Source organism: Coprinopsis cinerea, assembly GCF_000182895.1.
Source record: "Coprinopsis cinerea okayama7#130 chromosome 9 map unlocalized cont3.9, whole genome shotgun sequence".
Taxonomy (NCBI): Eukaryota; Fungi; Basidiomycota; class Agaricomycetes; order Agaricales; family Psathyrellaceae; genus Coprinopsis; species Coprinopsis cinerea.
The window spans coordinates 2,389,129-2,416,817 of NW_003307536.1; the positions used below are offsets into that span (position 1 = coordinate 2,389,129).

The 27,689-nt window shown below is 51.2% G+C and overlaps 13 protein-coding genes across 13 annotated transcripts; 7 read left to right on the plus strand and 6 right to left on the minus strand.

Annotated features, from left to right (window-relative positions):
• Window positions 1-1,114: 1,114 nt before the first annotated feature.
• On the plus strand, window positions 1,115-2,017 carry CC1G_09978 (hypothetical protein; the record flags this gene model as incomplete). Its single annotated transcript, XM_001832712.2, has 6 exons — window positions 1,115-1,211; window positions 1,279-1,374; window positions 1,436-1,473; window positions 1,542-1,726; window positions 1,788-1,906; window positions 1,956-2,017. 6 exons carry the CDS (start codon window positions 1,115-1,117, stop codon window positions 2,015-2,017), a joined length of 597 nt encoding a protein of 198 aa, XP_001832764.2.
• Window positions 2,018-2,660: 643 nt separating this feature from the next.
• Window positions 2,661-3,422, plus strand: CC1G_09979 (hypothetical protein; the record flags this gene model as incomplete). The annotated part of the gene is made up of 4 exons (XM_001832713.2): window positions 2,661-2,874; window positions 2,945-3,173; window positions 3,230-3,309; window positions 3,367-3,422. The coding sequence occupies 4 exons, from the start codon at window positions 2,661-2,663 to the stop codon at window positions 3,420-3,422; spliced, it is 579 nt and encodes a 192-aa protein (XP_001832765.2).
• A 1,795-nt stretch (window positions 3,423-5,217) lies between these two features.
• CC1G_09980 (hypothetical protein) lies at window positions 5,218-6,109 on the plus strand (the record flags this gene model as incomplete). The annotated part of the gene is made up of 4 exons (XM_001832714.2): window positions 5,218-5,488; window positions 5,582-5,816; window positions 5,890-5,972; window positions 6,054-6,109. 4 exons carry the CDS (start codon window positions 5,218-5,220, stop codon window positions 6,107-6,109), a joined length of 645 nt encoding a protein of 214 aa, XP_001832766.2.
• Window positions 6,110-6,611: 502 nt separating this feature from the next.
• Window positions 6,612-7,395, minus strand: CC1G_09981 (hypothetical protein; the record flags this gene model as incomplete). The annotated part of the gene is made up of 3 exons (XM_001832715.1): window positions 6,612-6,667; window positions 6,725-6,813; window positions 6,881-7,395. The coding sequence occupies 3 exons, from the start codon at window positions 7,393-7,395 to the stop codon at window positions 6,612-6,614; spliced, it is 660 nt and encodes a 219-aa protein (XP_001832767.1).
• Window positions 7,396-8,881: 1,486 nt separating this feature from the next.
• On the plus strand, window positions 8,882-9,454 carry CC1G_09982 (hypothetical protein; the record flags this gene model as incomplete). Its single annotated transcript, XM_001832716.2, has 2 exons — window positions 8,882-9,146; window positions 9,213-9,454. 2 exons carry the CDS (start codon window positions 8,882-8,884, stop codon window positions 9,452-9,454), a joined length of 507 nt encoding a protein of 168 aa, XP_001832768.2.
• Window positions 9,455-10,650: 1,196 nt separating this feature from the next.
• CC1G_09983 (hypothetical protein) lies at window positions 10,651-11,249 on the plus strand (the record flags this gene model as incomplete). The annotated part of the gene is made up of 2 exons (XM_001832717.2): window positions 10,651-10,915; window positions 11,014-11,249. The coding sequence occupies 2 exons, from the start codon at window positions 10,651-10,653 to the stop codon at window positions 11,247-11,249; spliced, it is 501 nt and encodes a 166-aa protein (XP_001832769.2).
• A 1,744-nt stretch (window positions 11,250-12,993) lies between these two features.
• On the minus strand, window positions 12,994-13,676 carry CC1G_15227 (hypothetical protein; the record flags this gene model as incomplete). The annotated part of the gene is made up of 3 exons (XM_002910545.1): window positions 12,994-13,203; window positions 13,274-13,459; window positions 13,527-13,676. 3 exons carry the CDS (start codon window positions 13,674-13,676, stop codon window positions 12,994-12,996), a joined length of 546 nt encoding a protein of 181 aa, XP_002910591.1.
• Window positions 13,677-14,101: 425 nt separating this feature from the next.
• On the minus strand, window positions 14,102-14,717 carry CC1G_15228 (hypothetical protein; the record flags this gene model as incomplete). The annotated part of the gene is made up of 2 exons (XM_002910546.1): window positions 14,102-14,239; window positions 14,355-14,717. 2 exons carry the CDS (start codon window positions 14,715-14,717, stop codon window positions 14,102-14,104), a joined length of 501 nt encoding a protein of 166 aa, XP_002910592.1.
• A 455-nt stretch (window positions 14,718-15,172) lies between these two features.
• On the plus strand, window positions 15,173-16,850 carry CC1G_09985 (tetraspanin Tsp2; the record flags this gene model as incomplete). Its single annotated transcript, XM_001832719.2, has 4 exons — window positions 15,173-15,207; window positions 15,493-16,009; window positions 16,070-16,704; window positions 16,763-16,850. 4 exons carry the CDS (start codon window positions 15,173-15,175, stop codon window positions 16,848-16,850), a joined length of 1,275 nt encoding a protein of 424 aa, XP_001832771.2.
• Window positions 16,851-18,424: 1,574 nt separating this feature from the next.
• Window positions 18,425-19,275, minus strand: CC1G_09986 (hypothetical protein; the record flags this gene model as incomplete). The annotated part of the gene is made up of 4 exons (XM_001832720.1): window positions 18,425-18,480; window positions 18,540-18,625; window positions 18,700-18,937; window positions 19,011-19,275. 4 exons carry the CDS (start codon window positions 19,273-19,275, stop codon window positions 18,425-18,427), a joined length of 645 nt encoding a protein of 214 aa, XP_001832772.1.
• Window positions 19,276-21,207: 1,932 nt separating this feature from the next.
• CC1G_09987 (hypothetical protein) lies at window positions 21,208-21,925 on the plus strand (the record flags this gene model as incomplete). Its single annotated transcript, XM_001832721.1, has 4 exons — window positions 21,208-21,467; window positions 21,524-21,670; window positions 21,732-21,814; window positions 21,870-21,925. 4 exons carry the CDS (start codon window positions 21,208-21,210, stop codon window positions 21,923-21,925), a joined length of 546 nt encoding a protein of 181 aa, XP_001832773.1.
• A 2,040-nt stretch (window positions 21,926-23,965) lies between these two features.
• Window positions 23,966-24,840, minus strand: CC1G_09990 (hypothetical protein; the record flags this gene model as incomplete). Its single annotated transcript, XM_001832724.2, has 4 exons — window positions 23,966-24,021; window positions 24,099-24,187; window positions 24,266-24,497; window positions 24,579-24,840. 4 exons carry the CDS (start codon window positions 24,838-24,840, stop codon window positions 23,966-23,968), a joined length of 639 nt encoding a protein of 212 aa, XP_001832776.2.
• An 805-nt stretch (window positions 24,841-25,645) lies between these two features.
• Window positions 25,646-26,361, minus strand: CC1G_09991 (hypothetical protein; the record flags this gene model as incomplete). The annotated part of the gene is made up of 4 exons (XM_001832725.2): window positions 25,646-25,704; window positions 25,758-25,846; window positions 25,903-26,137; window positions 26,205-26,361. The coding sequence occupies 4 exons, from the start codon at window positions 26,359-26,361 to the stop codon at window positions 25,646-25,648; spliced, it is 540 nt and encodes a 179-aa protein (XP_001832777.2).
• Window positions 26,362-27,689: the final 1,328 nt, after the last annotated feature.

Genomic DNA, 27,689 nt, shown 5'->3' on the forward strand with positions numbered 1-27,689 from the left:
CGTATAACGTATAACAGAGTGAATTATGAAGGAAGTTCCTGAAAGGATTTGCTCCAAAGAGACATTTGAGTGTATTAATGTATGTATTGGGTCCTCAAATAAAGTGCTTACATGACCTATAGGCACAAGGAACAACGATAGAATAAAGGTATGGGACGTGAGGTTGATGAGCCGTGTGGGCGCTTATCACTTTAGGGCAGGTCAATATTCACTACTATATCGAGCAAGGCCTGTGAATACCCACTTTTGCCAGACCTCGGTGATCATTCATCTTTCCCTTTGGCACTAGATCTGTAATTGCTTTGTAGGACACCCTTACCTATGTGGCTATGCCGTCCGTTCCCCTCTCGGGATTCACAGTCACGACTTTGCTCCCCTTCACCCTTACCAAGAAGGCCGAGTGTCTAAACTTCACATATAGGCTATACACGCTACCACTACATATCAGTGCTACCTCACCTATATCTCTCCTGTTTCTCTGGGACTCATAAACCGTACCGTTAATCACAATCTCCCCAAGTTAACCTAAGTTCACAAGTTCGTCGTAAGTTAAGGTCCTCACCGTGGGAATAAAGTAGCGTAAGTTCGCCCTATATGGTTTGGGTGGGCCGCACGGTAACTTACCTACATTATACCTAACTTTTCTTCCTATCGGACCAGCGGAGTCCTCGAGTCGGACGAACGCACTCATAGAATTGGTGCGTACCACTCCCTGCCAATTTATCATGTGTGCTTACCACATTGAACGCCAGTCGTCAACGATTTTGTCGGAACAAAGTCCCAGCAGGTGCGCGTCTGCAGCTGATGATTTTCACTAGAAGTTCATCATGAAATGGCGCTATGGTACAGTGGACGGCCACAAAGGCGTCGAGCGGGTTTTGGCGATTCAGGAACTTGGCAACGGGTTACTATCTGGGCATCGATCCTGAAACTAGGGCCTGGGGTGGTACTCCCCTCACAGGAACGCCATTTCCATTCGTTTGGGAGATGCGCCCACATTCCGACCAGGATGGTCACTTGTGGTCAGATTCATTTGTTCTACTCTAACGTCTCTACTAATATGGAGTCTCATCATGCAATTTGAAGGCTCGTGGTACCGAACACTGAGAAAGCGATGGCAGAGGATGAGCATGGGAACTTCCCCGGCAAGATGCAGGTTCAGCTTGCCGACAGGGACTCGCACATTTGGCAAAAGTTGAGACTCGACACCAGTACGTCATGAATGCTCGACAGACTAGCTTTATGCTTTATCTGACGAATACGTGCCGACCCGGATAGACGTCGCCCCTTGTCCTCCCTGTATACCTCGGGAGATGTACAAGATAATTAACATCCAGACCTCAACCCTTGCCCATCTGGAGAACAACGGAAACGGTACACGCCATCTGCCCTTTCGATATGTCCACGGGCTGACACTTTACACTTCATTTCTTAGTTTCAGGCTTCTGTTACAACGAGGGAAGGAACCAACTCGTGAGTGATTTCTGCCCCGCTCGAGCGCATTCATGGTAGTCGCGATACTAACATCACCCCAATTCAAGTGGGAACCGATCCCCTATGAGGGCTCCATGAGGTCGTACCTCTACTACTTCAAGAATGTCTTCAATGGGAAGTACCTCGGTATACGAAAGCACGAAGAAGCGAAACACGAGACTCGAGTCATCGGTTGCGATGAGCCTTTTCTCTGGAACGTCGTCCCTGACGTTGGAGTAACAGATGGGTACAGGTAAGCTTCGACTGGTAGCGATGAGCAGCTCAGAGCCTTGATTGACAAGCCCCGTCCCAAGGCTTTTTGTCCCATTCACCGAGAAGAATATGGATCTTTGTGGGGATAGCCCGGCACCGGGGACAGTAATCCATTTGGACCCTCGCCGGATTCCTGGTAAATGCTGGAAGTTTGAACGAGGTGAGTGAGTTCGGTCGTGTACTCATCAAAGCAGCGCTAAAATCACCAGTCTATCAAGTTGAAGACCCTCGTGATGTTTTCGGAAATGAACTTCAGCTGGGACCTCCATAACTAATGGCATTTCGCCTGTGCCTCATGGCTGAATAACGCACACAGCTTTGATCGTAGTGAGGACTTGCAATATTCAAGGACTGGAACGACGTGATTCGGTGACATTATACATCTCGAGTCATGTACATTGAATCGGTGGAAGCCTCATGTATCTTGTACGGTGACACCTGCCACACTGTACCTACATTGTAGTACCCACAGCCGACTCGGAGTAACGCGAATGACCGTTGAGATTTGGACGAGGCTGACACACGTATGCACACTTAGAGACTTTCAGCTACTCAAGGATACAAACAGTGCGCCTACATATGCCTTTCGTCAAGGTACGCACAACGATACGGGAAGACATGTGTGCGCTGCATTTCGTAAAGTGGATTCGACGATGATCCCCTTCCCCGCGATGACCGCTGGAGATCTGGTCGGATTTGGAGGTATGCTGGCAAATGGGCTACATTTCGAAGAATAGAAGGAAATTACTCTCACACAATTCATCCCAAAGGGAAAGATATAGAGGCAGGGGCTACTGAGTAAGCCGGCTGTGATCGGAGAAAGGTACGGTACGGCACCAAGCGCTACGAGTCGACTGGTGCTATAAAACAGCAAGATACGTTCGATTGATTCCCTAGCTCTTCGTCAAGCTAACATGTCTCGCCGTGTGCTCCACCTCTTGGTCGTGGTCACTGCTTCATTGGCACTCCCTCAGAGCACTGCTCCGAGTGCTGAAGCTATCGATCTCGCTCCCGGAGACTGTCCAGAGATTATTCCAGGTCCAGGCCTCCCCAGTCTCAAATCCCTTAACCTCACCTCAGCCGACCTGTGCAAGAGCCCTGAAGAGTTCCAAAAGGCTCATGGATTACGTTCGTCCCACCTCCTTACACTCTCCAGACCGTGCTTGGGCTGACTTTGCTGTTTTCGCGCCTGACACAGCCGACATTGAACAACCCTCACTCATGAAGCGCTACACGCCATGGTGCAGCGGCTCAACAGTAGTCTCGTATTGGAAAGCAACGTCGTGCTATAACTACCTATGGTACTTGGGAAACACGCCTTGCGTTGTGCCGCCGTCTGGGAGTAGATTCTGCCATTCTAATACAGGCACTGACGACGTCGCTTGGTACGGGACAAGCGTCAATGGGCATACGACACAATCCACTTGGTGAGGGTTCCTCCACGACTTGGGACTGTCCCAAATATTTACTATCGCATCAATAGCCAGGAGGTAGCTGCGGGAGGGAATTGGGTCCTCGAACACTGCGCAGAGATCTTGGCAGATTTAGTTTTCCTGTGGGAAGGTTCGTAAATGGTCTCAGTATTTGGCAGCCGACGCGCTTACTACCTGTGACTCACAGGTGCCAACGCCGCTTGGAATAATGGAAATTTGGCCGTTCGAATTGGCCCATACTAAGTCTTGAAAGAAGGTTTCAAAGGGATGATGTGCCTGACAACAATGTAAACTTCTTATCAGAAACAGCCTTACCGTAATACATTAGGTTGTGGGCGCCAAAATTGCCGCCCATATCCTCCATGGTGATGTAACTTGTCATGTTGTACACAATACGGCGTCTTTTTATGCTCCCATGGATCAATACTTAGTAGCCTCAACTTTCAAGGTTCCAAACGTATGGCGCACGTCACTGTGGGCTCAAATCTAGCTCAGGCCAGACATTGATCCAGACCCGGAGTATGCAGTCACTTCTCGACGCCTAATATGACGCGAACTGAATCTCTTCGCCCCGGCGGAGACGTAATATTAGCTAGTAAATATACTAATACCCAATCTGAGGTCCCAGACAAAGGATACTTATTCAGCCCAGCACCAACCTCTTGGCTACTGTACCCTAACACGAGTTGTATTTCTCTCGATGTCCAGGTGGTCTCAGCCTGTCCGAAGATCGCCGACCTCTCAATCAACCACTATAGTATATCATCCAAGCAAACCCAAGTTCATCGAGTTCAGAATTTAGAAGATAGCACCTGACCCCCTCACGAGTCAGGTCACGAGTACACCACGTAGTTTCCCAGCCACCTATCAACCTACCAACGTGAGACTTCTCTCGGCGTCTATCCAAGCGCCCGCACCGCTGATCGTTCACAACCATCGTAATCCGGTCCAAACGGAGATACATACATAGTAACGAGTCCGACTCTCAACGAATCCAACGGAACCTAATTGTCTTTTAGTCTCAGCAGGTGCGCCTGTGCGAATCCGTCTTCTTCAACTACTATATACTTATCTGTGCTCTTCAGCTCTCCGTCTCCGCTAACTAATAGAATTTGGTATGCCGGATCCCGATGGTCGCGAGTGTTCTCTGGCGTTTATGGATGATACCCGCTTGCACGTGGGATTCGACACCTGTTCAAGGGCAAACGCGACGCCCACTGAAAGGCGACAACAATGCAATCCAGACGTGCGCCTCGAGTAGGTACAGTAGGCTCACGACGCTGCCCGATCACAGATATCGTATACACGGTACTCACAGGGGCCCGTTCAAAATATACCAATTCCCTCTGTAGAAAAAAACAGAATCTCTCTCTCCTTCGGAGACTTAGTCTAGGTCGACGGCTACTTACCCAAGCGCCCGCAACGACAGCAACACAAATGGAGATACATATTGCCTAGCGCCATTCGTCTAACTGAGCCAAAGCGCCTAGAAAGTTAGTTGCCGTTACCTGATCCTAATTGTCGTTAGGCTACTAGACACCCTCCTTCCAAGGTGCTAATCCCCCGATACGGGGTGAAACACCTAAAATGCCGATCCTCGCGAGTGACCTTTATCCATCTAGGTACATACGCAAACCGCTGAACGGACAATCAATTAATCACTATTCACTACTATACTACTCCGGCAGTACACTTGCACATGTGATGTCACCCACCGTCCTCCAGTTCAGCGGAAGGGAGGTGACGGGATTCAGGCTCAGTCCAAAGAGGCGCTTCTTAGCAAAGTGGAGCCAAACGATATCGTAAAACGCCGTTCTCATGTGTCCACCTCGTCCAGGTACAGTAGGTAGGTAGGCGCACCCCATGAGCAAAACCTCTAAAATCCGGAATGCAAACAGTGTACCCACAGCGCCCTCGGTCGTATAAATTCGACCTCTGTAGTAGTACTACCACTAACGCACTCAACCCACTCTCTCATCGCTTCCAAAGCACCCTTCCATATCGCCTCGAATTGCTCCTCCAGCGTTCGCCGTTCACCATGCTCCCCTCTCTCCCCTCCCTCAGACTCACTCTCACCATCGCACTCGTCCTCAAAGCGGCGCTCGCCCTGCCTCAGAAAGCCGCCCCCACCAACACAGACACTCAACTTGAAATCGCAAAGCTCGTCCAAAGCGCATCAGAGTGCCCCGAGATCATCCCAGGACCAGGTCTCCCCAGCCTCGCATCCCTAAACCTCACATCCGCCGATCTTTGCAAGCCACCTCAAGAATTCATCGCTTCGTTCAACTCAAGGTTCGAATCAGTGGAAGGTTCGTCGGGCATCATTCTTCCTTTCAAGTTTCTTCGCTTCTCTTCCAAGTGTCCGTATTCACAGTATTAATCCCTATTCTCACCCACTCCAGCCGACTCCTCGTCGTCATCGAGCACCAGGCTCGTCAAACGCTACACACCCTGGTGCAACACCACCCCCCTCGTCTTCACCTACGCCCAAGGATGCTACAACTACCTCTACGCCCTCGGCTCCACCACCTGCCACGTCCCTTCCTCCGGGTCACGCTTCTGCCATTCTTCAGCCCAGACTGGGAACGTAGCCTGGTATGGCGGGAGCGCGAACGGTGCTAGTACGAGCTCTACTTGGTTAGTGCTGATCGTTTTTCCAGAATCCTGAGACGAAACGAAACTACAACTGATTTTCGACTGCTTTTCGTAGCCGTGATGTAGCAAGAGGAGGCGAATGGGTCCTCGACAACTGCCAGGGATACGTACCCGGTGGTTACCACTTCCTATACGAAGGTATGCCCGGTCCATTCTATTTTCCAATATTAGCACCTGGAATTGAACTCACACTTACCTCTCGCAACTTCTACTGCGCAGGTGCAAATGCAGCCTGGGGCAACGCGAACCTCATCGTTCGTATTGGACCGATGTAGGCCTTAGACCGGAACCCGTCTTCCGAGCCAAGTTCCAACTCGAGTGAATTACTTGTAACCATCCGGCCTCTAGAAATTACGACTCGAATGAAACCATTCACACATGTACATACATGCTCGCAACGAGATTCGCTTATCATTTATGTACAGTATATGTTGTCCCGTCTATATTGTGTCTCCCTAGTTGTCTCAAATGCACCTCTATCGACGTAACTTCAGTCACTGCCAATGGGTGCTACTCCATGCCGTCAAGACTGCAATTTCGAGGCAAGGATTTTGGATCCCACGAGCAAGTTTAGACGCTCAGCTCAAACTTTCTGAAACCTCAAACGTTCCGAAATTCAGGTTGATTCTAGGCCTAGCACTACTACATATGAATTTAACTTTCAACAAATGAGAACACACACCCCTCCTTGAACCTTCGATCCCTTTGTGGCCATGGCACCGCCCTACTTCAATTGAAATGACATCCATTCCCTCCCTTGAATTACAGCGAAATCCATCACATCTCATGAACCGAAACGATAAGGTTCTCGTTCCCCCATGCAGCATTGGTCCCTGTTGAATGGTTAGTTCGTGGACAAAGAAGTCGGAATCGTCGAAAAAGCAACTCACCTTGCATTTGATAATACCATCCAGCGGTACCAATGATATAATAGTGGCAGTTATTGAGCACCCATACACCTCCGTTCGCAACGTCAGCACTACCCACGAAGATTGTCAATGAAGGTATGTCAGATGATCCATCTCGGACGTAAAAGGCGTACTCACCAACTTGACTGGGTGTAGGACACCCCATTCACACTCCCCGACCACGCAACGTCGCCGGACCCAGAGACGGTATGACAAAACCGCGATCCCCAAGACGGAACAGCGCACGTAGTGCTCCCAATGGAGTGCAAATACTCGTAGCAGAACCACGCGTAATCGATATTGAGGCTGACACCCCAATAGTCACAGGTGGGGTTATACCGCTTGGTGAGCGCGTTCGAGTTGTCGTCTTCTTCAGCGAGTTCGAGCTTGAAACGCTCGAGGCGCTCGAGGGCGCGAACGACGAGATCGCGCGAGGTGAGGTTGAGGGAGGCGAGTGAGGGGAGGCCGGGGCCTGGTACGATCTCGAGTTCGCCAGTTTCAGCAGCGCGGATTAGGTCTGAGGCCTTCTGCCTCTGCGCAGCTTCCGAGGGGGGCTGAGGAATCCCCATTACACCGCTGATAACGCCCATGATAACCACAGCTAGTACGACAGTCAAGTGCACAGAAGAGAGGAGATGCCTGAGGGAGAGCATTGTAACGAGTTGGTGAGTCGTTGGGTGATCAAGCAGTAGCAGGAGTGGGATTTATAACATCGGGAGCGAGGTTGTGGGTGCTTCCAGAGTCCACACTCTCGTCAATGTCAGTGGTTGGGGACATTGGGTGGGTGCGAGTCACGAGATATCTGGAGAGCTCAGGTACCCACCGATCGCCAAAACCAACTTAGGTCTCGCTCGGTCTCGTGGAGCTTACACATAGTCGTCGTAAGTCGTTCGAATCCAACGTCACAGCCCTGATCCGACCTGTTCGCATACACAGTCAGGATGGTGGCGTGCTAGGCATCATTCAATCACAATGGAGAAGTCTGAGCACAGCGGCGGTGATCACTGATCCCACCCACACTGCGCCTACGACCTCCAATTCGTTATTGTCCTTGGGGAAGCAGCATAGAGTTAGGGCAGGTGCAAGGATGAAGTTTTAAGAGTTCACTTCTGGGCGGCTATATTGAAGCGCCCACCACCCCGATGCGAACGGGTGATAACTACCCAATCGTCGTTTACTTTGGCACATCCAAAGTCGATGCTCCCTCAGATCTGAGGAAATTCAGGAAAGCATATAGACAAGGACGGTGTCCAAGTTAGCTTAAGTCTCGTAAACCATCGGTCACATGTGCCCACCTCACAAGTACAACCGTTAACGTCGCTGAATGTGCTGAGAAGCATTATGTATTCCTTAGACCTACAGTGCACCAGTTACTCTCGTAGTACCTACGAATCTCCCGATTGAGAGTTGGCCCGACTCGGATCAAGTCAAGTTATGCACACCCCTGTTCTGCCAGAACAAAGTGTCGCGCTCAATCCCAACCCTACGAACAGACGCCCACACTTGTAACTGCACATGGCAAGTTTGAAAACCCAAGGCCACTTTCTCGGCCTCGCGGCTCCGACAATAATTCTAATCGAACGTATTAGAAAGGATAGTGGGTATGCTTTCGGGGGCCTTTCAAAGTTTGTGTGCTTTCAAAGGCATTGAGCTTAGCCGACACGGCATGTGGGCATTTCATCCGAATTCCAGCACGATCGCAAAGTACGAGTTTAACGGAATGAGGTTTCAAGCATCTGAGGTCACGGTTGCTGGCCCAAAACTTGAACTCGAAGGTACAGGTTTCGTGCTGTTTTCGTCGCCGTAGGCTCCCAGATGCGCAACTTCGTTAGATACTTGGCCGATAGGGATATCATACCTATTGTCACTGGGTGAATCGAGCAGCTACGAAGATGTAGTCCTTGTCGGGCCGAGTTCGGGATGCGATACGGATATGAATCGCCCTCCCGTGATCTATGGGTACCTGTTCCTGAGCTCTGCTCCAGAGGAGGAACAATGGGGTCTGCCAGATAGTTCCCGACCCCCGCACGTCGTTCCCAACGGGAGTGAGAGGCGCCTACAACCCCCTCCCCATGTTATAATCCCTGCATTTGGCTTGTATACCTTCCCCAGAACCCCCATCCAACCCAACAACTCACAATGTTCTCACGATTTCTTTCTTCTGTGCACCTCGCCGTCCTCGTCGTTGTGCTCAGCGTCGTCGGTCGTGTCGCAGGGCTTCCCCAGCCGGTGGAGGGCGCACCTCAAGCGCCCACTGCTGATGAGCTTATACGCGCTGCCGAGACTGGCGAGCTCGTGATCGTGCCCGGCGAGGGCCTGCCCTCACTCGAGTCCCTCGGGCTTACCTCGCGCGACATCGTCGTGCGCACACTCGAGCGCCTCGACGCTCTCAAACAAGCCGAAGGTGGGTTCACCTTCAACATCCAACTTCGCGTCCACCATCTAATCCAAAGAAACACTTGCTTTTTAGAAGCCAACCGAGATGCGAACTCGACCTCACTCACGAGGCGGTACACTCCTACATGCAACTGGAGCACGACCATGGCATTCTACAAATCTTGGTTCTGCTATGACTACCTGCACTCCATCGGAAGCACGACGTGCGCCGTTCCGTCCGGTGGATCGCGGTTCTGCCATTCGGTCTCGGGGTCAGACGACGTTGCGTGGTGGGGGAATGTGAATGGGGTATCTTACACCCAGTCGAGTTGGTGAGTGCTACGAGCCTACTACCCTTCCTCGTGCCGTTTGTCGAAGATTATAACGGATAATTGGACTGACGCGGTTCGAACCTTGTCCGAAACAGTGCTGATGTTGCGAATGGAGGTGTATGGGTGCTGAATAATTGCCGTACCTATAGTTGGGACCACACCTGGTATGTCCTGTCGGAAGGTGAGCCATCTTTTCTGAAGAGTCCTACTTATGTTTAGAATTAACGCGGTTATCTGGGGATAGGTACCAATGCGGCTTGGGGAAACGAGAACCTTATCGTTAGTATTGGAAATATGTGACGAGTGTGATGAGCTCAGGGATTGGATTGGATCATGCTTCAAGTTTATGTGTATATGAGATCGTGTACATGTTTTCCCGTGTAAACTGTTGTTTCCCTTGTTGTATTGCATTCTCAAATGTATTTCTATTGATGTCACCGGGGCCATAACTACTGTGCTACTACTCCGAGGCGTCAAGACTTCAAGCTTAGGATTAATCTCGCAGAGTCACGTTCAGAATTCAGGGAACCTACTCCGTCGTCCGACTTCTGAATTGACAGTCCCGATCGCCGCCTCCCGGAGAGCAGAGGAAGAAAGCCGGCCCGGCGGCTATTCAATATTCACGAATCAAGAATCAAGCGCCCACACAACTTTGGATTCTGGAAGGGCGCGCGACCTGCCGAACACGTCGGAGGCAGTGTTCATCGAACTGATTGTCTTTTGGCTAGGCAGGTGCGGCGTACACGTAGGTTGAGGTGTAATTCCGTGTTCTTCGATCATCTGAGGTTGCCAATGTTGGTAAATATGTACTATGTCGTATTCCGTATCCCGATGGATGGCATCCGCATCCGTCCGAACAACAATAGCCCCCGACACAAGGGACTCCACATCTACACCCAGGCAGTCCACAGTCTCAGAAGCACACACAAAGGCGGTCCAGGTGTGCTTCTGAGGTAAACTACTCGCCCACTCTACCTCATGTGCCTCTTCAATCAAGGTACAGTGGGGACGTCTCAGGACGACACCAAGACTGCCTGAGAAGAGACATAGAGCACCCACAACCTTTCTCTCATACATATTTAGTCTCTCCCCATGTGCGTCTGGTAGACTCAGGGAAACCACCGATTCCCGTAACTGCCCTCTTCCCCTCACATCCCTCCCAATCGCGCTTTGCTTTTTACACCTTATAACCCATTCAGAATGATCAAGCGTCCCTTCGTCACCCTATTCCTCGTCCTCACAGCGGCCCTCGCCCTCCCTCAAATTCCCACACCCGACGTTAACGCTGACGTTCAGAAAGTCGACGACGATCCAACGCTAACGCTGGCGGCTGAAACTTCAGAGTGCCCCGAGATCGTCCCTGGACCCGGTCTCCCGAGTTTGGCTTCCCTCAACCTGACTTCCGCTGATTTGTGCAAGTCGCCTGAGGAGTTTAGGGCCACGTTCCTCGGAGAATCCGAGCTCGGTGAGTCCAGCTGTCTATTACACGCCGGATACTACGTCTCCAAGTGCTGATACAAGTTAATCCGCCCTCCGCTCTCCACTCCTTGTACTCCCATCCAGCCGACGCCGAACCAAAGAAGCTGGTCAAACGCTACACCCCGTGGTGCAACTCAGGGAGCCCTCGGCTGGACGTTGCCAAAGCCCAGGGGTGCTACAATTACCTCTACGCGCTCGGGTCGACGACGTGCCATGTCCCCACTACCGGCTCGCGCTTCTGCCACTCTGCGTCGGGCAGTAAAGACGTGGCATGGTATGGGACGAGTGGGAATGGGTGGAGTACGCAGTCTACTTGGTAAGCGTCGGCTTTATGTCGAGTGGCTGATCACGTATCATTGACCATCGATACTAAATTCATTCACAACCTTATAGCCGCGAAGTAGCTATGGGGGGCCAGTGGGTTCTTGATAACTGTCTGGTATACATCACGTCCCCTTTTATAATGTATTATTTGGATGAAGGTATGTATATACATATCGTTAACATCCTCTGGCGATACGTTGTATGTGTACTGACCGCTTTTTCATTTTTCTCCCACTCTGCCACTCTTTGGGTGCAAACGCCGCCTGGGACAACGAGAACCTCATCGTTCGCATTGGGCCCTACTAGCACTAAGCTCATACACATCGCTCAAATAGAAATAGCCCGCTGATCATGAACATCTCTGACACTAGTGACAAATTACGAGGTGTTATTAAATCTTTGTAACTTGAAGCTCCTAGCACTGAAATATAATGAACCACGAAACTGTGTTTCTTCCTTTTTGAAAATTTCCATCGATGATCCCTTTTGACAAGCAAAGTGTACCCTTATCGTTAGTAGTTACTAACTCAAGGCCATGACAATTTGAAACCCTCGGACCTTAGGCCTTAGACTCAAACCAAACCCAAAGCCAATAACAGCCAGAACCACGCGTGATCGTCGATCGATATTGAAGGAGACGCCCCAGTTGCATGTGGGGGTATACTAGTGTACCGTTTCGGTTTTGGTGAGCGAGTTCGATCTAGATCCTAGATTCAAGAAGTTCGTTCGAGTTGTAACTTGTCGCCTTCAGCGAGCCCGAGTTTGAAACGCTCGAAGCGCTCGACGGCGCGAACGACGAGAATCGCACGAGGTGAGCCTTGAGGATGAGCCTTGAGGGATGCGTCGTGCGAGTGAGTGGGAAGCCGGGGCCAGGGCCTGGTACGATCTCGAGTTCTCCGGTCTCAACAACGCGGACGGGGCGACTGAGGAAGCCCCATTGCACCACTGACATACCCGCCGATCGCCAACTTGTAACCTCGACCTCGTGGATCTCACACACACACAGACATTCGAACCGAACGGCCCGAACTCTGATCCTACCTGTTCGTATATGTACATAGTCTGGCAGATGGTGGTGGTGGCGTGCTATGCGTCATTCGAACCACAAACTACTTACAATGGAGAAGTTCATGAGCATAGTGGACCTCGTTGATCCAAACATCCACACGGCGCCTACGACCTCCTCGATTCGTTGTTGTTCTCGGAGAAGTAAGCAATGAGTGAGGACAGGTACGAAGATACAATCCTAGCCATTGTCTGTCATCACGAGATGCGATAATGGACCTACTACGCGACCCTGAGCCGCTCCTAGCCGGCTAGCCAAGAGTTCAAACGTTCACTGCTGGGCGGCTATCGAAGCGCCCGGAGCAGTACTGGGCACTGGCCCGATAGGGTGATAAGTACTATATACCTACTAGTAATCGTCGTTTACCTGGGAACATCCAATATGTCGATGCTCATTGCTCGAGCACTGAGCACTGAGCACTGAGTACTGAGTCTTCATTGCCATCTAAATAGTATTTTATTAATTAACACATTGTCCATCTATCGAGGTATTACAATTCCTTTTTACCAGTCCTATCATCCTATCTATCATCCATGTCGATATCATTCAACCGATGCCTAAGCAAACCCGCCGAGTCCCAACGTACATACATACCATCTCACACGGCGCCAAGTTCCAACACCCAGTGCACCTCTTTCATCTTCCAACCATCCAATACGTCCAAGCTTCAACGTTCAAGCTTCAAGTCGGGCAAGGTACGCAGCTGCACCGGATAGATGCGCCACTCTGCATATGGCGGCGTGTAGCCTTAAGTATCGAGGGTCAGGTAGAGGTAGGGTGGAAGTCCGAGTCGAATTGAAGGTGGTCCGAGTCGTATTGAAGGTGACCGTTTCACCGCTTCCTAATATGCCCGTCGTGATATAGGAATTGGAGTTGGGGGGAGCCTTGAGCGATTTTAGATTTTATCAGAACTTGAGAATGCAGAGCAAGTCCGTTACACGCTTACTTACTCACATTTGGACGTTGAAATTCCTCAAACCAGAACACCATCTCGTCGAATAAACCATGCATCCCGGCGTCTAGCGTCATCCCGTTTTGTAGACGGTGGACCTTGTCGCCCCCGAGTTCTCCAAGAACGTCGATGATCATGGGACCGGCGAAGTTTTGTAGCGCTGCCCAAGCGCGTCCGGCAAAAGCAGTCTATGTATGGATTGTTGTTAAATGATAAATCGGAATGCAGGAGCAAAGTTATTAACGAAGTGCCTACCGGTACCATGTTTCTGTGACTAGGAGTCACAGTTCCATCTTGATCATGGGTCGAAGTCCCATCCTGATCACGAGTCAAAGTTCCATCCTGGTCATGAGTCACAGTCCCATCCCTGATCCTGATCACGAGCGACGACGACGACATCATCATCTTCCCGCCCAGGCCCAGGAGTCAAAGGTGGGATAATATAGCAAAAGTGCGTCTTTCTGCATTGCGACGCGGTGTAGTAAGTGTGGCCAAGTGGCAAGTTCAAGCTGGACTCTTTTTCGGCAGAGCTCAATTCCGCGTGGGACTCTTTTTCGCTAGAGCTCCGAATCGATTCCGCGTAGGACTCGTTGTTTTGGTTAGAGCGAGTCCGAATCGATTCCGCGTAGGGAAGTGGATCGATATGGCCTGTGAGCATGCAGCGGTAATTGTCGCGTGCGAGGGCCTTGTGATTATTGGGTGAATATTGAATTGGTATCGGGTGAGTGGATGGACGGAGGCCGTGAAGAAAAGAGGAGTAAATGTATGGGCGTCGTGAAGAAAAGAGGGGTAAATGTATGGACGTCGTGAAGAAAAGAGAAGAAGAGAATTCACGGATCTCTTAGCAGCTTGATGATCTCGTGGTTCAGACTCGACCGCACGCGCGACGAAGGAGGCTGAGCTGCTGTGTTCTTCGAACGAGTCCTCGTCATGAGAGGGTGGAGGTGTTGTCGGTCTGGCTGATCGGACTGTTGGCATTGGCAGGGCAAAATTATAAGTGAGGCGTCCAGTCCCAGAAAAATGTTAATGAGCACTGGTAATAGCGAGAAGGGAAGGCTGAAGCTTTGAAACCGACTTACATACCCGAATCAGATGGTCCATATAAAACCGTGCTAACGCGTCCATCTTCTCTGGGTCGCCTTGACATTCTAATATCTCCCCTGCCATCGCGTTCCTCCCCACATCTGTGGGAGCTTCGAGGATTAGAAAACCGAGTAAGCGGGGCCATATGAGTCGGAGCGCGTCGTCGTTGCTCGTGACGTTGCTGGTAGCGTTGGCTTCGTGTTGGACGGAGTGGGCGTAAGCTTCGTGGTGCACACAACTAGCGTAGGCATCGTGGAAGGCGGTATCTATCACTGCGTCGTAGGGTTTAGGAGGGAGAGGGATGCTTTGGGGGAATTTGTGGGATAGGGGGGAGCCGAATGGTGGGATCGTAGTTGTTGGCATTTTGCGATGTGTATGTACTTTAGTCGAGGATATGTAGGAGTGGATGTGTAGTCGAAGGATGTGTGGTGGTAGGAGGAGTGGTGGCTGGATTGGGATTCCCGGAAGGGTCGCGTGGCGCGTTTCCGCAATTCTCGGGCTTGGCAATGCCGTCGGCACCGAGTGATATTGGCGCCCGAGTCCCTTGTAACGTTTATTTCTTGAATCCCAGAGCTTTCTGTCACTCACATTCCAGTCACCTTTGCCCATTCAAACTAACCCTTGCCGAGAAGAAGGTCGACCAACCCGATTTGGCGGGGGTTCCCAGGCTAGAAGGCTATCGCTTGAGGTGTCCCTGTGGCGACTTCTCTCTGTCACCAACTCTCCCTTCCTTTCTTCTCCCTTCTTTACTTACATTGCTTTTCTTTCCTCGTTGTCAAGTCGTTAATCCGTGTCGCTTGTTGGCAGGCAGAAGAAAGATGGACAACCCTTTTTCTGCGGTGTATGATTCGCCGTAAGTCAAGTGACCTCATCTCAGTTGCCGCTTATTTCGATTCGTCATGGGCTTGGCCATTGGCCAGATCGTTTGCGCTGCCAGCGGGTAGCGCTTTTCTCCTTCTTCGTCATCTCGCCCCGGTTTCTGTGTGTTCGGACACAAAACACACACACTCTTCTCGTCGCTCTTTTCATCCCTTTCCTTTCTTTCTTTCTTCCTTTCGCTCGACCTCTCTACGTCCACCACATCCCTCGGAGGTTATACAACACCGAAGGACAAAGTCTAATCGTTGGCCGTTTATAGACGCTCGACACGCACCGACTCTGTCTACTCGCAGGCTACGTCGACACGCCCCATGCTCGACCTCAAAGACTTTGACCAGTCGTTCAGCAGCGACACCGCCCTCGTCGGCGGCGATGTCAAAGACACCAAAGACACCACCGCCACCGGTAGGGACGAGAAATCCCGCCCCTCGAGTTTTCTAGCTGGGTTCGGCGGCTCAATCCAGCTCCCGCGCAACTCGAGCTATGGAGCCAATTTGAGCTCAGGCGCACAAACGCCCACGTCGACGACGGGGTTGTCGTTGTCTGTCAACTACCTTCCGTCCAAGTTTAGCGGTGCGCTGTTGAGTCGGAGGAGTAGTCGCGTGGATTTGGGCGGTGCCGGAGGTGGTGGGGATGGCAAGGAGGTCGTTGATGTACCGAAGAGTGGAGGTGGGACTGCCGCTTTTAAGAGCAATGAGCAGAGGATTGGCGGGGCGAGTGGCCAGAAGCTGAGGTGGACTAGGTTCAAGTGGATTTTGTTCTTTACCAATCTTTTGGTGCGTCGTCCTAACCCATCCCTCCCTCCTCGTCCCATTCGCTGACTGGTGGTGGTGTAGTTGAGCTTGTACTCGCTAGGCACGTTCATCGTGTGCCTCCTGACATGGTTCGACGTGTGGAAGCACGCCGAAGTCATCCGCTTCGGCAACCGCACCGAGCTCGTCCTGAGCACGCTCGCCTCCTCGCTGGGCATCCTCACCTCCGTCATCGGCTGGGCCGGCATCCTCCTCAACAACCGCATGTTCCTCTCAATCTACACCCTCATGACCTGGATCACCTTCATCTTCCTCGTCACACCAGGCTACATCACCTACCGCAAACGCACCTACAACCTCGAAGGCAAAGTCAACCAACAGTGGTCGCGCAACCTCGGGCCCATCGCCCGCACACGGATCCAGAACCAGCTCTCCTGCTGCGGGTACTTTAGTCCGTACGTCGAGGCGACGGTGACGCAGACGTGTTATTCGAGGAGCGTTCTGCCTGGGTGCAAGCTCCCGTATTTGAGCTATCAGAGGAGGATTTTGCAGGTGTTTTGGAAGACGGCGTTTGCGGTTGTGCCGGCGCATGTGGTGGTTATGGTTGCTGCCCTTTTGTGCTCGAATCATGTCACGTATAGGTTTGGGAAGGGGATGATGCCGGAGGCGTATAGGCTTAATATGGACTCGATGGCTGTTATTATGGATCAGTATGCTGCGTGCGTATTCTGTTGGGGTTTCTGGTTGATGTTTTCTGACGTTGGGGGTTTTTTGTAGGCAATTGGCGGACCAGTATGGACCTGAAGTTGCACATAAGGTGTTGGAGAGGTCGAGGTCGAATATGAACTTGCTGCAGAAGCAGTAAACGACCACGACTATTTCCCTTTTCCCCCCGTCCATACAATCTTGTTCACTCATACGATGTCTCGTCAAGAGATGTCATGTATACCATCCCGCCAGTATACCCTTTCCCTATCCTCGTCTCCGCTGCACTTCTTCAAGCGTGGCCTAACCTCGTCACCAAAGCTTACGAACGAACTTTGACCATGGTTTCCCGATTCCCCTCTTTCTTGGACATCTTGGATGTTTTTAGACCTCTCTCATCCTCATCCTCATCGCTCTAGATTCCTTCCTCCCCTTTCTCCTCGTATAGACGCACCCTCTCCTCCTCGTATAGACCTCCAACCATTGACGCACCTTCGGACATTGACAATACCCTCTTCTTCCTCACGATACACCCACATCCACACATATAATTGGACTTTCTACCCATCACCGTCATCGACATTCATCCCATTCGCTTTTTCGTTTCAACGAACAGTTTTGTGTTTCGTCCACTCGTTTTTACACGCATACGATACATTAAGGATAGTACATACATACATACGCTCAACTTGAAGGTTGAAGCAAGATGTTTAGATAGACGTTAGATTACTCAGTACTCAGCTCATGAGGGATAATTCGTAATTCGTGTTTTGATTTGTTTCTACGGGTTGAAGTCAACTTGAGGGTCAACTTGAGGTTGGGGTTGAGGTTGTGTTGAGGGTTCTGGTTAGCCGTTTTGTCGTTGGTCTGCTCACGGCACAGTATACTCGAGTAAATTCCCCCTTGGAAGGGTGAGTGGTTTTTCGAGTTCATACAGCCATCATCATCACTCAGGCTTTTGGCGCCCATGCACGAGTTGCTGAGTATAGTAATGAATAACGTCCTATTGGCATTGCTGTACCACTACCGCGCGTTCCGCCATGTAGGAGAGGGGGGAGGGGAGAGGGGAGGGGAGAGAGGAGAGAGGAGGTATTACAACTAGTAGCGGGACTTTGACAAATCCATCGAAGCATAATACATAATGTCTATTCTATTGCCAACATGCGTCTTCAAGTTCGCAGCCAAGTCCAACAGCCCCAGACCCCTTGAAGGTTCATAATCACCCAGTATTGAAGGCCTCGGACGACTCACGAGTGACCCAGGCGCTGTATACCTATAGACGGTAGTCAGTGAGACTCGGATACTTGGTTACTGGACTGCTTGAATGTGAGTGCGGGACGGGATACGGCCTAGCCAAAAGACGGTCAGTGCGATGAACGGTGTGGGTTGTGTGGGCGCTTGATTCTTGAATAGCCGCCGAGACGCTTTTCCTTCTCAGAAGCAGCGATCGGGACTTCTGAGGCCGCCAAATGCGAAGTCGGACAACAGATTAAGGTTCCCTAAAGTCTGAACGCGACTCTGAGACTCGCGGGCCCCCTTTGAAGGCTAATCCCAAGTCTTGACGCCTCGGAGTAGCGCCCAGTGTCCGATATGACTACTTAGAGCGGACATCAATAGAAATACATTTGAGAATGCAGTACAACAAAGGGAAACACAGTTTACACAGGACAACATTGTACACGATCTCATATACACATAGACTTGAAGCACGATCCAATCCAATCCCCGAGCTCATCACATATTTCCAACTGTAACGATAAGGTTCTCATTTCCCCAAGCAGCATTGGTACCTGTCCCCAGATAAGCGCGGTAAGTCTAAACGTAGGGCTCGTCAGAAAAGATGTCTCACCTTCCGATAGCATGTACCAGGTGTAGTCCCAACTGTAGGTACGGCAATTATTCAGCACCCATACACCTCCATTCGCAACATTAGCACTGTCCACGGACAAAGTTCGAACGAACGTCAGTCCAAGTGTCCACGATAACCTTGAGGGGGTAATAGCGCTCACCAGCTCGACTGGGTAGAAGCCACCCCATTCACACTACCCCACCACGCAACATTGTTCGACCCGGCGGTCGTATGGCAGAACCTCGATCCACCAGACGGAACAAAGCACGTCGTGCCCCCGATGGAGTGCAGGTAGTCATAACAGAACCACGCATAGTCGATGGACATGGACGTGCTCCAGCTGCATGTCGGAGTATACCTCCTGGTGAGTGAGCTCGAATTCGCATCCCTGTTGGCCTCTAAATAGTAAAAAGCAAGTGTTTTCTTCGGATTAAATAAATGAGCGACGTGAGGTTTAATGAGTTAACCCACCTTCAGCTTGTTTGAGAGCCTCGAGGCGTTCGAGTGTGCGAACGACGATGTCGCGCGAGGTGAGCCCGAGGGACTCGAGAGAGGGCAGGCCCTCGCCGGGCACGATCACGAGCTCGCCAGTCTCGGCGGCGTGGATGAGTTCTTCAGCAGTGGGACCTTGCGGTGGGCCCTCCGCCGGCTGGGGAAGCCCCACGACACGACCGACGATGCTGAGCACAACGGCGAGGAGGGCGAGGTGCACAGAAGAGAAAAAGCGAGAGAACATTGTGAGTTGTTGGTTGGTTGGGGGTTCTGGGGAAGGGAAACAAGCCAAAGGCAGGGATTATAACATGGGGAGGAGGTTGTGGGCGCCCCGCCACTCCAGTCGAGATGAAATTGTTATCGAGGTGCAGACCGGTCACTCAGGCTGCAGACCACATGGCTCCTCATCTGGAGCAAAGTTCAGGAACCCATCGATCGCTTAGGTCGCTAATCAGTGGTATTGAATAGGGCGCATCACTTGACTCACGGGAGGGCGCTGAATTATATTCGTCATATCCGTATCGCATCTCGAACTCCGGCAAGGACTACATTCTCGTACCCGCTCGAATCACCCAATGACAATAAGATATCCATGTCGGCCGAATATCCAACATGAAGTCGCGCATCTTTAGAATGTAGTGTGGATCAAGGTCCGCGCCACCTACAGCACCTTTAAGTTGCGGCGACCAAAGCAGGAGGGCGATCTCTTCAAGTTCGCAGCCATCAGCCTCAGACCCTTGAACCCTCATAATCACCCAGTGGTGAAGAGCAACCCAATCGCTGCATATGCAGTGAGATCAAAATCTCCGCTGGTAAGCTCGCACTTTGCGATCATGCCGGAATACGCCGCCAGGCTGGCACGGCGTATGTAGGCTTACGATACACTTTGTCGACTAAACTCAAAGTGCATCCACTACCCTCTCTAATACGTTCCATTAGAATGATCGTAGGAGCCACGAGGCCGAGCAAGTGGCCTAGGACACTTTCCATATGCAGTTGCAAGTGTGGGCGTCTGTTCGGACTGAGCGCGACCCTTTGTTCCGGCAGAACAGGGGTATAGCTTAGCTTGATGCGAGTCGGCTCAACCCTCAGGCCTCAGGCTTAGCGGCTCTGGTGAACTGAGTACTCGTGTTTAGGTACTACGCAATCAAGGTAAGGCTTGTCAACGGGACACCTGGATGAAGTGGGGCCACATGTGACCCAGGGTTTACGAGACTTTAAGTAAGGACCCTACCGTCGTTGTATACTTCTCTGAGTCCCTTAGATGTGGGAGGCATCCCACGTGCCAGCTACGGTGATCATAATTACCTGAATAAGGGTCAACTCGTGAGCACCGACACATTGGATGTGCCTAGGTAAACGACCGTTAGATAAACATCATCACCCGTTCGTATCGGGCTGATGTGGGCGCTTCAATAGCCGCCCAGCGGTGAGGCCATGGCTAGGAGCCACTGATCACTTGGTAGGTCCATTGTGACTGTTCCGGCATCAAGGATATTGAATAGAACGCATCGCTAAACCAGCGGGTGGACGGCAAATTATATTAGTTATATCCGTATCGCATCTCGTGATGACCGACAAGGACTAGGACTGCATCCTCGTACCTGCCCTAACTCCATATTTGCTTCCCCGAGGACAATAAGAAATCGGGGAGGTGGTAGGCGCAATGTGGGTGCGTTGGGATCACCCGTTTTCACTATGCTCAAACTTCTACATTGTTCTTGAATGATGCCTAGCACGCCACCATCCGGACTGTGTATACGAACAGGTAGGATCAGAGTTGGGCCGTTCGATTAGAACGACTGTGTGTGAGATCCACGAGGCCGAGCGAGACCTTTGGGGTTGGCGATCGGCGGGTACTTGAACTCTCCAGACCACTCACGACTCGGAGCCATAGTGGCCACACTTTGGCAACCACTGACATCGACGAGAGTGTATACTCTGGAGGCACCCACCATCGTTATAAATCCCACTCTGTTTATTTGGAGCATTTACTGCAATATTTATATATAATATTTTCCCTAATCCAATGAATCAATAATTATCTTTCACTTTTGATAACCCGACGACTCGCCAACTCGTTACAATGCTCTCTCTCAGACATCTGCTTCTCTCTTCTAGATCTGTGCATTTCGCTTTTGTAGCTGTGGCTGTGTTGGGCGCTGTCAGCGGTGTAATGGGGCTTCCTCAGCCCCCCTCGGAAGCTGAACAGAGGCAGAAGGCCTCAGACCTAATCCGCGCCGCCGAAACTGGCGAACTCGAGATTGTACCAGGCCCCAGCCTCCCCTCACTCGCATCCCTCAACCTCACCTCACGCGATCTAGTCGTTCGCGCCCTCGAGCGCCTCGAGCGTTTCAAGCTCGAACTCGCTGAAGAAGACCACAATTCGAACGAACTTCTTGAATCTAGATCTAGATCAAAGTCGCTCACCAAACGGTATACCCCCACCTGCAACTGGGCGCCTCCGTCGCCCTCAATATCGAGCACGCCAGGTTCTGCTACGAGTACCTGCACGCCATCGGGAGCACCACGTGCGCTGTTCCGGCTTGGGGATCGCGATTTTGTCATACTGTCTCTGGGTCTGGCGATGTTGCATGGTCGGGGAGCGTGAATGGAGTGTCCTACACCCAGTCAAGTTGGTGAGTACGCCTTTTACGTCCGAGGTGGATCATCTGACATACCTTTAATCTTCGTGGGCAGTGCTGACGTTGCGAATGGAGGTGTATGGGTACTCCATAACTGCCGCGATTATATCTTTGTTGGTTGGTATTTTCAAATGGAAGGTGTGTTGTTTTTCGAGGATTCCGACTCTTTCTCCATGAATTAAACATTCAACAGGGACCAATGCTGCATGGGGGAAGGAGAACCTTATCGTTTCGATTCATGCGATGTGATGGATTTCGCTGTAATTCAAGGGATGGAATAGATGTCCTTTCAATTGAAGGAGGGCGGTATCAAAAAGGGCTCGAAGGCTGACCTGGGGTATTTGTTAGGCGTTGAACTCGATGTAAGGACTGGCCGGTAGCTACCTCAATTTACGACGTGCGAACGTTCTCGATCACCTCGAATCCATCCCGTTCTTCCCTGTTTTCGACGTCTTCGTCTATGAATAGGTTTGATTGAACTCCTGCTCCATCGACTCTGTAGAACCAATGATACGCACCATACAGAGAAATATCGGTCTTCGCATTCGCAGCTGGAAGCAGTCAGTTCAAATGTGGGGGAGAGAGGGCGGAAGTCGGATTAGATGCACGAGCAACGAAGGGAAAACAAGATGATCTCTGTAACTTTAACGCCAAGCCTCGAAAGACAGAACGTCGTACTCCCTGTCATGAGGGAGGAGTTGGACGGGCCCTTGAGCAATGCGATGTGAAACAGGTTCGAACGTAGGATAAATTTCGCTACACTTACATTTGGACGTTCTCCAAACCAGAGCACCGTGTCGTCAAATAAAGTGTGCAACTGAGCATTCAGTGTCAGCCCATTTTTCAAACGATGTATCCTATCACCGTCGAGTACTTTGAGGACATCGATACCACCAAAGCCTTCCAGCACATGTCGTGGAGCACTTTTCGGTGAATCGTATCCTGAGGATTGCGATCCCAGTCCGTCGAGGGGGGGGGGGGGGGGGGAATATATGGCAGTAGTTCGTAGCCGCAACCTGCGATAACCACCCAGTGGCAAGTCTAGGAACACCTTTTCCTCATCGTTCGGTTCCAAATACGAGGCTGAATCGATGGAGCCGGAGGCCATGCAGCGGTAACCATCGTGAGCGAGAGCCTTGGCTAATTTAGTCCAGTAAATGGACGACAAACAGAAGAGACCAGTGATCGCTCAGCGTTTGATGGTCTCGCCGTTCAGACTCAACCGCAAGGGCGAAAGCGTTCTTCAAACGATAGGCGACTGTGATGGCGTGTTCTCTCATCGTCTGATCGGACTGTTGGGGGCATGGTGTCGAGGAAAGTGAGCACTGGCAATAGCGAGCAACCAAAGAACGACACTCACAAACGCGAATCAGATGGTTCATGAAAAACTGCGCCAACGCATCCCGTCTTCTCTGGGTCACCCTGACATTCCAGTATCTCCTCTACAACGGTACTTATGCCTTCCGAGGTCTGTAGGGGCGTCATTAATCAAAAACCCTAGCCGACGAGCCCACATGCGCCATTCGTCGCTGGTAGCATTCGCCCCCTGTTTGGTGTAGGCGTCGTGGAAGGGAATATCCGTTACAGCATCATAGGGATACCTTCAGGAAAGATCTGGGGCAGAGTGGAACCAAAAGGTGGGACAGTTGCCATTGGCATAGTCAAGACATAGTCGTGGTTAGGTACACCACGTCGTCGCAATCTCGCCGAGGTTTCTGTCTCCTCCGTTCGGTGGTTAAAATTTAATATTCGGCCGGATATACTTACCCCCAAACGGACCTGATACACAGAGGTATCCCTGAACCATCGCCGGAGTGGACTAAGGCTCTGTTGCAGGCGTTGGCGCGTAATCGTGTCGACGTGTCTCAGAGTGGTGGTGGCAGGAGCCAAGAACATGTCGCCCGCGGAGGCGGAGGGCGCAGTAACGTACGATGATCTAATCTAATCTTAATCTAGCTCACAGCATGGCCTGACCCCGAACGATGAGGTTCTCATTCTTCCAGTTGCACTCTTGCCCGTTCAACATTTAGAAGAACACTCTTATCGACCACAGCCTGGAAAGTTCTTAGACTCAACTTGGGCCCGAATTCATGTCAAGAGTGGGCGCTTACATAGACGCCGAATGGCCAGGCCAAGGTGTTCGGCCGCCCAGTTCACTGCAGTATTCAGATTCCACGTGGGGATAGCATTGTACCAGGTGAGAAAAGGAGATTGAAGCGTCGGAGACATTCTGTAATGATATATACACTCCAAGGAGGTAAAAATACTACTGAGGAGTCTGCCACCAAGTTATAATGGACCGATTTCAACGACAAGATTATCGTTGCCCAAAGCCGCATGGGTACCTGTGTAAGGAGAGAACCCATCAGTGCTTCTGCTAACTTCGTTCGACGCAGAGCTACTGCAGACGAACAACACTCACCTGGATGGAGCGCGTACCAAGCAGGGGCCGCCCACCAGTAACTCCGACATTCGTTTAGAACCCATAACCCCCCTTCCGCAACATTCGCACTTTTAAGTTGGGTAAGGAGGCCACGTCAGATCGCTTTCCGTTCTCTCCAGCCATGTTATTTTTATTTAAGGACTCACCAGCTAGACTCGGCGTAGAACGCCCAATTCACCCTTCCGCGCCACGCGACGTCAGGAGACCCACCCGTGGTATGGCAGAACCTCGATCCGGTAGCTGGTACAGCGCAGATCGTGTTCCCAATCGAGTGCAGGTACTCGTAGCAAAGGAACCCTAAACCACCATTGAGGTTCGGACTGGTCTCGCATGTGGGGGTGTATCGCTTAGTCAGATTGCTCAATTTCTTGCTGTCCTCTATCAGAGGTCCCGGTCATGAATGGTTAGGATCGAGGTGCGGGCGTGATGGGATAGAATACAAATACTAAGATATCTTACCTGCGACTTCTTGAAGACGCTCAATTCGCTCGAGAGCACGAACAGCGAGGTCACGCGAGGTGAGGTTGAGAGATTCGAGGGAAGGAAGACCAGGTCCTGGTACAACCCTAATCTCCCCAGTCTCAGCCGCCTTAATTAGCTGGGAGGGAGTAAGGCCAGGACCGTTCTCTGGGGCTGACTGTGGCAGAGCCAAGACAGACCCAATGGCACAGAGAGAAACAGCGAGGAATAAAGTGCGAAAGATAGACAGAGGAGAAGCCATTGTGGTTGGTGGAACTCAGTGTCCCTAAAGCCTGTTCTTATAAGATGAAGAGTTCCGAATGTGGGCGCTGGCTGTGTGTTCCGCCAACTTGATCCTGCGACACGTAGGAACCATAGTAGGTATCCCCTACTTGCTTTTTAGAGGGTCACATTCCCAAGCAGATAGGGAGAACAATAATTATGCAGAGGGACCTGACTCCCCGGGATCGTCGCGTCTGCTGTGGGCGCCTATAGAGACGCCGAGCCCATTTTAGACCTAACAGCAGACTGGTCTATCGGTGCCCGACATGCTGACAGTAAAAGTACCCCATTGTGTTACATGTATCACGGGCGAGCCAGAAGAGGGACAACAGTTCACATTGGTATACCCACTCATAACAGCATTAGGTCCCACTACACACAGTTGGAAATTCATCCCCGGTGATAGACGCCGACCCCTTTCTGATCCTTCTACAGCAGTTAGGGACGGCTGAGACTTGCACCCGTTCTTAACTTACTTATTCATTCCGATATACATGGGCACAAGACGATGTGTGTTTATTGTCAGTAGAATGGGAACGGCGTTCGTGCATGCGCTTTGCTTAATCATAAATCGGGAATAGCTTGTCGGCGGTCAAATTCACTGGTACTTAGCTCGGCTTTCTCAGAAGCCAGGGATGTGGAATGGGTCACTACTTATGTCATTCCTCTCGTTGAGCTCAACGCAAACTCGGTGGCAAGGGTGTTGTCAAGACTCGAGATCCATTCTGAGAGATGATATAATAACAAGCAGGTGGGCGTATCGACGTATTTCAACCGAGCTTTACCTATACCCATCCTTTGATTTCAACGATGAGATTCTCGTTTCCCCACGCCGCATTTGTACCTGCTCACAGTGAGCTTAACTCGATCACTTGTGACGACAAAGACTATACTCACCTTCTTGGATATAATAGTAAGGGTTATTTGGTGGATAGTAGAAGCGACAGTTATTCATCACCCATAAACCTCCATTGGCGACATCAGCACTGTACGCGAGAAATTGATTTAGTTCAAGCAGTCATTGGAATTCGCTTGTACACACCAGCTAGATTGGGTGTAAGATGCCCCATTCACCCTGCCCCACCAGGATACATCCCAAGTCCCCGTTACTGTATGACAGAACCTCGATCCCCAGGATGGAACTGCACACGTAGTGCTTCCAATCGAGTGGAGATACTCGAAACAGAACGCAACACGATCTTGTAGGAGAAGGGCACTGTTGTAGTCACAAGTCGGCGTGTATCTCTTCGTGAGTGAACTTGACCCTCTCTCAGTGTCTAGCGAGATACCAGGATCAAGGGGATGGGTCATGAATCTGGGTTACGCATGAGAGGAAGAGCTTACCTTCGGCTTCTTTGAGACGCTCGAGGCGTGCGAGTGCACGAACGACGAGGTCTCGGGAAGTGAGATTGAGCGATTCGAGCGAAGGAAGACCAGGGCCGGGAACGATTACGAGTTCCCCAGTCTCAGCAGCGCGAATTAGCTCCTCGGGGGTGGACATCTGGGGAACAATCCCAGCGGATTGTGGCAGCGCTAAGGCGCGACCAATCGCAGTAAAGGCAACGACAAGAAAAGCGAGATACACAGACGAGAGAAAAGTGAACATTGCGACTTGGATGCAGGGAATGACATCGAGTAGCAGCAAGAGGTGGGAGTTTATAAGACGAGAGAAGCTTGCGGCCGATGTCCGCCGTTCGTTCCTCCGATTGGAAAGGTAAGAAGTACGGACCGCATGTTTCCCTATTCTGAATAGAGGTCAGGCACCTGACGAGGTCATGGCAGTCGTGTTCGATCGCGGGCATGGATAGGCCCTGAATGCGGCATCGGGATTCGGTTGGTGAGTACGAGCATGTCGGCTGAGAGTCCTCAGTATGTTCAGGAGTTCGTAATCGCTTGGCAAGTACACAGAGTTAGAATCTCCGTCATTTTCGTCACGATTCTCTTTGAAACCTTCCATTGGAACGATTGTACGAGCACGAGGCCGACAGAAGTGTTTTTTTTCCAGGTGGAGTGGTCGCACCGTTACTCAATGGGTGCTACTCCAGCCAGAAGGGTGCTGATCACATGCGCCATGGAGTTGATGCGGATTAGCAGGGACAGGTCGGCACAGGGACAGTGGGTGCAGATGCACTTCTCGACCCAGGTGAGTGCAATCAAAGACAAGGAAAGATCGTTTTTTTGGAGGAATCAAGGTACTAGAGGCAAGGCGGATTCGCTTTGGGTTGCGTTGACGTTCCTGGATGCGGTAATTTCGTTTCCCGTCCCGAGTAGGAGGCTGCAAGCCGGCCAGCAGTTGAGCGTCGTGCCCAGTGACTGTGATCGAAGTCCCAGCATGAAGCACATCGCGAGGCAGTAGCAATGGTCACCGAATGAAGGAACAAGCAGATCTGGCTATCTGGATTCGGTTGAAGGGAAGGACGTGTACGAGTGAGTCGGGGTTTTCGGTGTTTGTTTCTGTTATATTCAAAAGGCATAGTTGGACTTGGAAGTTGACGGACAGAGACCAAAGTCATTCATGTCAAGCACAACCAAAGGGTGCCAAACTCAAACGTTCTTGGCATCCTGGTGAGCGTTCATTCACTGCATCCAACACGGAATCAGCATCTCGCAAACTCACACGGGATTTAGACGGCAACTAATGGATGATTCTCGAAAGAAAAGAAGGTTCAAAAATCGAGTAAGCGAATGCCAACGTGCCGTTGGCGAAGCTAAGAACTTGTCGAAGATCTTGAGGAGGACCCACTCACCTACAGCGTTGAAGCTTCAGACCTTTCTCAGGGTCAATAACCAATTACCTGGGCGGGATAATTAATGGAACAGAAGGAGGAT